General features: G+C 42.7%; 1 protein-coding gene across 1 annotated transcript in view; it reads right to left on the bottom strand.

The window, feature by feature from the left end:
• DIP2A (DIP2 disco-interacting protein 2 homolog A (Drosophila)) overlaps nt 1-10751 on the bottom strand; it is a 183560-nt gene that overhangs the window by 108512 nt on the left and 64297 nt on the right. Inside the window, exons 4-5 of the mRNA XM_006876117.1 lie at nt 5986-6105; nt 3737-3964 (exon numbers count right to left, since the gene is read on the bottom strand). Of these exons, the coding sequence (XP_006876179.1) occupies nt 3737-3964; nt 5986-6105 (348 nt within the window). The remainder of the gene's footprint in view (nt 1-3736; nt 3965-5985; nt 6106-10751) is intronic.

Below are 10751 nucleotides of genomic sequence, written 5' to 3'. Positions count from 1 at the left end.
CACTAAAAGAAAAGAAATAATAAAGATCAGAGCAGAAATAAATGAGATAGAAAACAGAAAAACTATAGAAACAATCAACAAGACGAGAAGCTGGTTCTTTGAAAGAATTAATAAAATCGACAGACCACTGGCAAACCTAACAAAAGAAAAGAGAGAGAGGACACAAATAACACGCATTAGAAAAAAAACTACACATGGAAATTTAATTTAAAATTTTTTGTTAAAATAGCTATATAAAAATAACTACATTTAAATATACACTATTTCCTTATGTCCAAATATTTAATAAATTTGTTTTCCTTAATCCAAAAGTAAAGTATTTTTTTAAATTACCTTTACCTAATATGTTCTACCTAATATCTACACTCATGGAAGCAGCAGTCAAGAATTTAAACGACATATTGCATTAGGCAAATCTACTGCCTAAGATCTCTTTAAAGTGTTCAAGAGTAAAGATGTCAGTTTAAGAAGTAAGGTGCACCTGACCCAAGTCATGGTATTTCAATAGCATCATATGCATGTGAAAGTTGGACAATGAATAATGAAGACCAGAGAAGAATCGATGCATTTGAGTTGTACTGTTGGAGAAGAATATTACAAGTACCATGGCTGCCCAAAGAACAAACAAATCTGTGTTAGAAGTATAATCAGAATGCTGCTTAGAAGCCAGGATGGTGAGACTTTGTCTCTCTTACTTTGGACATGTTATCAGGAGGGACCAGTCCCTGGAGAAGGACATCATGGTTAGTGAAGTGGAAGGTCAATGAAAAAGAGGAAGACCCCAATGAGATGGAGTGGCTCAAGTGTAGCAACAATTGTGAGGATGGGGCAGGACCGGGCAGTGTTTCATTCTGTTGTGCATAGGATCACTATGAGTCAGAACCTAACAACAATATGTTCTCTCTCTCTTTTTTTTTTTACCTAACGTATTCTTCCTCTTTCATTAGCTCAAATTGAAGAATTTTCTATTATTATACCTAAAATAATGGTTTTTGTTATTAGGAGATTTAGAAATTGAAGTCAACTATATTCAGCAAACACTTTGCATATAAAGACTATAGTTTGCAATACAGTATTCAACAGAGCCTGTGTTAAGATCCTTAGAAACTTACTAGAATTAATCATTAGATGCATATACTAGATCAAGCAAATAAGATGGGAAAGATATGATAGAGTAGTTGTCCATCCAGTAATAACCTACATTGTAAATCTTTACAGTTCAAGTCCTTTCAAAGAACAAAACATGAATTTGCCCAACCATTAGGGTTAAGTGCTTTGTTAAAAGACACCGACAACCACAGCAGTCTAGGGCTGTCTGGTAAAACATTATGAACCAATGTACGGGACCAACTCTTCACATTTGTTGTTGTGAAGTGCTGTCGAGTCGAGTCCGACCCGTAGCGACTATATATATATATATGGTTTCTAAGGAGAGCTGGTGAGTTTGAACCACCAACCTTGCAGTTCAAACGACTTTGCAGTGTGACGCATTAGCCCACAGCACCACACTAGGACTCCACTCTTCACATAAGACATGCACTTATTTCTAGCCACCAGGAAGTGAGTTAGCAATCCCTCAGCATCTAGTTAGAAGATAATGTGCAGACATATCCAGATGATAAAGATTCTGGCATACTTTCACATGCTGCCTCACCTAGAAAAGCACTCCCAGAGTATTCTAAAACCACCATTGTTCTCATACTCGAGTTACCTGTGAATTTCTGTAAAGCTACATCTCCATAACAAAATAGAGAACGAAAAGTATCAGTATAAGAACTATTTTTCAAGCTGTCAGCTGTACTTATCAGGGAAAGGTGGGCAATGACCAAAATCCCATGTGGAAATATCCAAAACAGCCAGGAAAACAAAAAAGTTGGGTTGTTTGCAGAGAGACCCTTTCTCAAGGAGAATGCTGCCCAAGGCCACCCTCAAGTCCATGGCCCAGCTCTTTCCATACCCTTTCTGAGCTTTGGGGGCTCCACTGTATGCTAGATGCACAGGGTGGGCACAATAGGCAGCTCAGCTGCTCATCTCTAACTCTCACTATGACAGAAGGCACACACTCAGAAACAACATGCAGAAGGGTCCTGAATTGAATGAATACAAGAATGAAGAGTTGTTAGGGGGACACGGAGGATGATAAATGGGGTGTACTTGGAATGCTCTCAGCCACTAGACAACACTGGGTTTGTTTGCAATCCAATCCAACCTGGCCAAGACCTGGCTTGCATCAATTTCACACAGAGCTGTACAACCCAGAATGTCTGTCCACTGGGTCTCTAGCCCGAGTACAGTCTACCATGGTGCAGAGTGTGTTCGTGTTGCAGCTGTGGTAAAGCAACAAGTAAACACAAAGAAACGAACAATAAGCGAGCAAGCTAGACGTCAGCCCTGCTTCACTATTGAGCAGGTGTGTCATCTTAGGTAAGTTACACTACCCTGAAAAGGAGAAGAAGGACTAATTAACACAGACTTAGCATCCTATAGACACACTATCCCAGTTACTGCATAAAGCTAACTAACTGCACTACTGTTTTTGCTTAAAAATACTATTTCAAATGATGAACAATTTTGTAATTTATTTTCTTTATAGGATTAATGCAATTCAAAAGAAAAATAATGATTTGGAGATCTACACATCTTTATATGGTTTACCTTTGCTATCTGGGAAAAGAGCCTTAAGGAGAAATTTAAATTTTTGCATATCCTCATATCCATAGCAAAGCTGCCATCCACCAGCATGCACAGAGCTGGGCCTAGGTTGCTGCAGTCAGTGCAGAAACCTGACATTTCCACTGTCCAGCACTGAACTCTACACCTTTTAGTGGAGAGGAAGGAGGCGCAAGGAAGGAAGGGACAGACAGGACTAAGACCCAGATGCCTGACTGAGTGGGGCCAAGTTTGACTGCAGGCACTCATCATTTGTGTTTGAGAGTCCTTTTCAATTCACTGAAGGGCAGTGACAACCTCAATGGGCTCCAAAATCCAATGAAACCCTGCTCTGAGTCGGCCTCATGGCCCTGTTGAAAGAAAGTGCTGTGGCTTGTACCTGCTCAGGCAGGGAGGCAGGTTTACATATGCTCAGAAGTGTTTTAATCCGTTTAGAATTTTCTTTCCATCCTCATGCTCAGGTTGAGGGCTATTTTACCTGGTATCTGGCAGAGAAAAGGACTGACCTGCTGTAGTCTAGCTCTCTGCCTTGGTATTCTGCCAGGTGCAAAGACTAAGGCCACTCTGCCACAGCGTGTCAGAGAGGGTGGGTGCAAGACGGCCTGGGGACAGCCAACTGAGGCAACATGGCAGCCCACCAGGCCAGTTCCCTATCCACTGACTGTCCTGTGACTTGCTGCCTGTGCTGATTGCCCCATGAGGGTGGGAGGGGTGACGTCAGCAGTAAAAGCCTCCCATGCCTCAGTGGCTGCAGGACAGGCTCCCTATCACAGGTCTGGGGCATCACCACATCAGAGAAGCACAGAAAGCCACTTCTGTTACCAGTTGAAAAAGAGAGGGTAGAACTTGATGGGGGGAAATTTAGCCAAGTTGGTTAGATTGCTCAAAGATTTTATAAAGATTCTATCTGAATGATGAACTAACTAACTAGCACTCCCATATCTTTCACGTGCAATTACTAAAACCTCCAATATGTTAGACCTTCTGGCAGGTGAGTACCTTGTTTCTGAACACCGCCTACACCAGCTTTGCTAGCGGGGGTGGTCAACGGCCGCTCTGTACTGACCTATGTGGGCGTGGGCCGTAAGGCTGGTGAGTGCGGCAACGGCGCTGGGAACGGTGGCAGGTCTCCCTCCCGGGTGAGATGAGGTGGAGGATGCAGAGGATGAGGTGGACGAGCCCTGAATGACCCGGTCGAGCCAGGGCTCGACGCTGGGATGGCTCTGGAGCGGAGTGGAGGTGAGTCGCCCAGGTCGCCGCAAAGAGCCCTCATCTTCTGAGGCGGACGAGGTGTCTGTGATCAAAATAATGATGACAGGCATGTGATGCAAGAGTGAGTCACAGGGATGGAGCACCCACACACGTCTGCACCTTCCACACTTTACAAGGAACGTACTTCTGTGTAATGCACCGCCCAGCTTGATGCAGCCACTCAAGGCCGCTCCTCAACATAGAGCGCAACTACTGGACAGGCTCTAAGATCCAAAGAGCCTTATTTAAGGAACATGACCCCTCAAACTTCCCCAAGGTGACTTATTCACACAAGTATCTTCAAGTTGGTTCCGACTCATAACAACCCTGTACAGGGTTTCCGAGGAGCAGGTGATGAGTTGGAACAGCTGACCTTGAGGTTCAAACTGACCTTGCAGTCCACTGCTTTATCATACAGAACCACACCATGACTTAGTCGTAGCAGACACCACACACAGGGAGTGAAGACAAACCTTCATATCAGCACTGAGGTCAACATGCTCATGTCGAGGTCATGAATACTAAAGGAGCCCATGAAGAAAAAACACCCTGTGGACCTCCCATGTCACTATGGAATGTCCTATGGTTCTGTGGATTGCCCATATTATGATTCAATATCCAATAACATAAGGCCATCTGGTTCAAAGCCTCTGGCAGGGTAGCTCATAGCAGCGCACACCACCCACACCTGTAAGATCCCCGTAGGCAGGGTCCTGCCTGAGCAATGCCCAAGCCTCCATCATTCCTATTCCATGAGTGAGTCTCCCAGAAGCCTCTGTGTTGTTGTTGTTAAGTGCCGTCAAGTCCATTCTGACTCACAGTGACCCTATATAGGGTTTCCAAGAAGCAGCTGGTAAGTTAGAACCACCGACCTGTGGTCCAGTGCTGATTCTACAGCACCACACCAGGATTCCAGCAGCCTCTGTAGGGCACAGGAAACAGCAGTCTAGCCTGTCTCATAGGTGCTACCCTGTCCACCTGCCCTCTAAGGGGAAAGCACATAAATTAGCTTAAAAAGTAATTCTTTCTTCAAGACAACTATTTCAACATTTAAAATTAACTGTGAGTTAAGACTCCATCAAGTCAGCATGACTTGGCCTTTTATTATGGCTTGACAATTATTGAAACAATATTTTATGATTGAACCGTATCTATGGCTATATTTGGAAGTGTGATGGCTCTGTACGATAACCACTAGACTGTGAGCCACAAAGCCAGCAGTTCGAGCCCACCAGTTGCTTCTTGAGAGAAAGATGAGACGTTCTGCTTCTGAAAAGATGTACCATTTTGGAAACACTATACAGGGTTGCTATGAGTCACACAGAGTGGATAGCACTTAACAACAACAACATGGCTATATTTAGGAGAAACAATAATTTGACAGACTTTTCCAACATTTTTTTCCAACAATATAAATTGTGGGTTGTTTTTTGTTATTTTTCCCCCGCAGCAAGAAAGTATTACTAAAAATTCCACATTGTCTTGTGACTCCGGTGAGTCTCACTTTCACTGGTTACTAATTCCAAATACATCAAACCAAAAACGAGTATCTGTCTGGTTTTGTTTCTTAAATAAAATTACAAGCAATAGTAGCCCAGGGATAGAGTCATTAAAATAATCAAGTTCCTGGTAGAGTTTTAACAGAAAGCTTAAAATACATTATTGTTATAGAGAAATTCCATACAAGTTTTCATTTGTAAAAAGCAGCATCAAAATAACAAAAACAAAATAAGACAAAAAACTTCCAAGCATTCTTATGCTCTCCCACATATCCTGGTAATAGCATAGCAAATGATAATTATTGAGATGAGACTAATTTTAAAATTCTTACAGAGAACTTCAGCATTCTAGTCATGTTTATTTTCAGTTCTTCTCTTTACTAAAAGACTTAAATAAAAAAAAAAATAGTAAAACAAAACAAAACAAAAAATTTTAACATTTATACCAAAAATCCAAGCACACTCTATATATGACAGATTTTTCAGGTCAGAAATCATTAAGCACAGAATATAATAATGTCAGCAAACAGAAAACAGAGGAGCATCATACGCTGCCTGTACGCACCTGGAGGCGTGTAAGTGTCAACAGACGAGTGCACTAGTGCGGAGCGCCGCTTTGAGGGCATGGGCATCTTCCTTTCCTTGTACTTGGCCAGCGCTGCCTGTACAGCTTCTGTGTGGACATCTACACATAAACAAATGATAGAGAAAAGACGTTTTAAAAGGCTGGTTACAAAGCAAAAACGTGGAATTTCATTTTGCGCTCAAAGGTTCATTTGAAAATATGAAAGGAGCACACAGTCTGCCCACATGTTGGCCTACTACCAGTGTTTCCTTCCCTCTCAGGAGGTTGAAGAGATTCACACAGGCTTTGAGAATAGACATCTACCCCCATCCCAGTCCAATTAAAACCAACAGTGCCACTACTCTGATCCCAGAGAAGACATCACTAATCTGTCAGGGTGAGAAAAAAGTAAGTACAATTAGAAAGGCTCAGGGAATTCATCCCCATGTCCCCTTTCTGAGAAAATACTCAGGAAAGGACTCTACCAAGAAACATAAGATCCTGTACAGAGGACCCAAGCAGCTGAAAGATGAACAAAGAAGGGACTTGTGGGCTCAAGGAACCTCGCAACACACAGAGTTTAGATCTGAGTGGACAGCAAGAAAGAGCTATGCACTGCCACAAGAGGGCTCTAAAAACTATTTCTTCACAAGGAAACCATAAATACATCTGAAGCTAAAATCACTCCTGTATCAACCTATCTACTGGGGGAGGTAGAAGGAGGAGCAGAAATGTCCTCCAGACTTTCCTTGAGGAGACAGAATATTTAATAAACATATTAAATCTAAAAAAAGGAGACATTACCACAATGTATGAGGTTTAAAAGACAAAGAAACAACTGTAAATGATTGACAAAGCTGACAAATTCCAAAGCACACAAAGACACACACACACAACCCAATGCCAACAAGTACAGGGTTTCCAAGGCAGTACATCTTAAAGAAGCAGAATTCTGAGAGTGGCTCGCTAGTAGGTTTGAACCACTGACCTTTCAATTAGCCATCAAGCACGTAACACCACCGATGTTCCTTAAGAAAAACACAATATGCCAAGAAATGATTCAAGAAGAAACCTTAAATAAGGATTAAAGAAATGTATCTACAGATAAGAATACTCTCATTTTTAAAAAAGGTCAGGTTTCCTGGCTCTCTCCCAACAATTAACCCTGAAAAAACCACAGATACAAGAGTGAAGCATAAACTGAGCAGTGAGGGAAACCCATCAGGACATTGGTGAGTCTGAGTACACCCTGCCCAGAGGAAGCAGAGAAGCCAGAAGAAGTCTGAGGAGACTTCCTAAGCTGGCTGGCACATCCCCTCAGTACAGCCTTGAGATATTTCTGACCTGTCTCCTCACTATAGAATTCCACAGCAGTAACCTAAGTCACGATTATAATTCAAAGTGTACCTGGGGAGAGTCAGAAACAGCTGTGGACCAGCCCCATCCCTGATGATCTCCTGGAGTACCACATACAGAGCTTCACACCAACCCTAGGTCTCCCTCTCTAGGGGACAGGACTCAAGAATAACGAATGGTGCTCTGTGTTCCTAGTGTTCCTCTTCTCCCCAAGATGGTCCAGAGGGAGACCTGACATTTGGGTCTTCACACATATGCAGAACCAAAGGGAACATGGACTCCCTGGTCACACAACACACCCCTGCACTAGACAATCACTCTTAAAACATCCCCATACACACTGGGTAACAACGTGGAGCAGAACTTTTGGAAAAGATAAAGCTAAAATTTAAGAAGGTATATCAAAAATGAAGGATGAATAAGAAAACGTGAAAAGAACTGAATGGAAGCATCAGGTGTGAAAAACATCACAGATGAAAAGAAAACATGATGGGTGGGGGTAAATACAAAGAAGATTATAGCTAAGGAACAGATCAGTAATTTGAAAGATCCCACGAAGACCCTGCCCAGAAGGCTAAAGACAGAAGTGCTTCTGGATGACTGGAGGGTAAGTAGAGGAGTGCTATTGACTGAAAAACTTCTACGAAGATGGCAGGCAATGACATAGTTTTCTGAGTTCTGAGTCTGTCCTTAAAAATACAAATAACAACCAGAGCAAAATTATGCATGTGCGCCACAAAATCAGGTGACAACAAAAGGAGAAATACTGCATAGGGCCACTATTGTAAAAGACTAAGAAAAAGAACCCATACTAAAAGAGGGGGCGGGGGAAGTGATTCTTTGCTGGTTACTGGGATGTGAGGGGCACAGAGAGGGGAGGAAGGGGAAGGTGGATGACAGGGTAGGGAATAAACACAAGACAGCTTGGGTGCTGGGTGGGGAGGGAGGACAAAGCACAAGAAGGGGGAGAGGAATGGAAGAACAAGGCAGATAATGGGAGAACAGTTAGGTAGGTTTGCATGGACTAAGTGGGACAGAGGTAAATAATGATGTATGCACAAGCTTGGAACAACAGGGCTCTGGGATACAGGGACTGAGGTATGGTCTGAATGGGTAAAAGAAGGGAAATAATGTTAAGATGCTTGGCTATCTTTTGAATCTTGGTTTCCCTGGCATACCATTGTGAAATAGACACTCGAGGAGAAGAGAAAGGAATAGCCAGAAACATCACCACAGAAATCTTGTAAGTCCGTCTTCTGCCTATAACTGATTGGAATATCTAAAATGGGACTACAACATACCCAATGAAGGAGGCTTCCTGCGGAGCCTCTGCATTGCATAAAACCGTAGGTAGAATCTTGAACCCCCCATCCAGAATGTTCTGAGGTGAGTAATCTCTGCTTGAAAGAACAAGCAGACAAGCCTGGATGGCTAGAAGAACAGAAGATACTTCTTGAAAGAAAGACCAACAGGAAAAATAAAAAACAGTAACAGCAGTCCGACTGATTACTATAAGAACAAGCAAGTTGCTCGCCCAGGAGTCATCAAGGCAACTGGTCGGGTCCCATCAGGGCAAACCCCCTTCCAAGACTAATACTTAAGGGAATACATGAGCAGGCATGTGGTCTGACTGGTAACCACATTGGTCACCAATAAGGGGAAGTGAGGGAAAAACAGCAATGAAGCTGTGAGCTAAGTCCTATCACATTCACTAGACTCCTACGAACCCGGCAAGACCTGGGGACTCCTGGGCCTAGAGACAGTGACATGGCCACAGAGGACTGGAGTGGAGAATGAAGCATCTAGCTGTTATGAAGTGAGGGCATATGAACAAGAACACCCACACTTGCAAATTAATACCCACTCGACTGGCTTCAATGGCTGAATGATCAGAACTCGATGAGAAGAAGAAAAAAGGGAAAAAGAGAAATCTGATACAATTTGATGAACTTGACCTATACCTATGGATACAGTAGCTCAAAAGAGGGCACAAATCTTTATAGCGAGGATCATTCCCACCCCATTGGTTACAAGGTAGACAGGGATGGGCAACTTGGACATTGGCTACCCAAAATGGGAGGGCTACAAAGGCAAGAAGTGACTGGCTTACAAGCTTTTAAGAGGGAGCCTAGATCCAGAGGGCATGGGGGAAGATAGAATCTCCACTGAGTAGTATCCAATCTGTCTGTCCGGGGCTGATAAAAGGAGATGGGGATAAGACTCTTGTGGTACAATACTGAATAACTGCTATCAGGACTGACTGTGAGGGTTGGAAATGTAAAGCTAGACATTTTGTAGCAAAGGAGGGGAGTGGTTGACTTTGCAGTCCAAGAGCAGAGGGCCCTGGAACCATCAAGGGAGTAGAGCGGAGTGCGGGACTCTACCCAGAGAAACAGTGATGCCAGAGATGGAGGCAGAGACGATGACGTGGAGAGATGGAGCAGCTGGGGACTGTAGACCCAGAGAGGGAGAGGGGCTGTGTGCAGGCTTGCGGGGTATACCTTTTGGTTGTGTGAATATGCATGGAAGGGACTGTAATCATGGCAATGAAATAATACACGATAGGATGAATGTAAAGCTAATGTTCTCCCATGTAAACTATCACATAATTCACAGTAAAAACTTTTAAGAAATATACACTTGAAAGCACAGAAAGTTAAAATGAAAAAAAAAAAAAAAATCAGGTGACAAGGCATTTTTAGGAAACTTGTAAAGTGAGTGAATGTACAAACTACCAAGTATAAAACCTCCCACATGTGTAACAGAAAGTAACAACTCAATGGATGGGCAAAATAACAGAAGCTCCTGAAAATAAATAGTATTTATTAAACAGAGTGGTGGTTATTGTGAGAACAGTAGGTGGAGAGGGCACCTGCACACTAACTCTTGAATAAAGGTGAGGTTCATAAGAGCTTTCAAAATGGCCCACACTGAGGAGACACTGCTGGGAACAAAACTCAAATTGAGCAGGGCAGGAATAATAGCATCCACATACAGTAATGAAAGACAAGTAAAATAAAAAGGAGGGAGAGGAACCGAGGAGGGAGTCCTCACAAGGTACAATTTCATATCTTTTCACTTTGTAAAAACAAGTAAGGAAGCCAGAAAGCTACAAAGCAAGAAATAGTCTCCTGGACCCATCCTCCATTCTATAATTGCAAGAAAACATTCCGCTGGGGAAAAAAAAAAATCAAGAAAAATGAGTTGTACTTGAATCCTGCACCATTTGATTATGGAAAAAAAAAAAACATATAAGGAACAGAATAGCATTGCTACAGATAATGAAGTCACATCAAAAAGACATGCATCAAAAAAGTAGAGGATAATAAATGCTGGCGAGGATGTGGAGAGACTGGGATGCTCCTGCATTGCTGGTGGGATTGCAAAATGGTCCAACCTCTCTGGAAAGC

The sequence above is a fragment of the Chrysochloris asiatica genome, unplaced genomic scaffold, assembly GCF_000296735.1.
Source record: "Chrysochloris asiatica unplaced genomic scaffold, ChrAsi1.0 scaffold00354, whole genome shotgun sequence".
Lineage (NCBI taxonomy): Eukaryota > Metazoa > Chordata > Mammalia > Afrosoricida > Chrysochloridae > Chrysochloris > Chrysochloris asiatica.
Note: the sequence above shows the minus strand (reverse complement) of the source record. Positions and strands in the feature narration are given on the sequence as shown.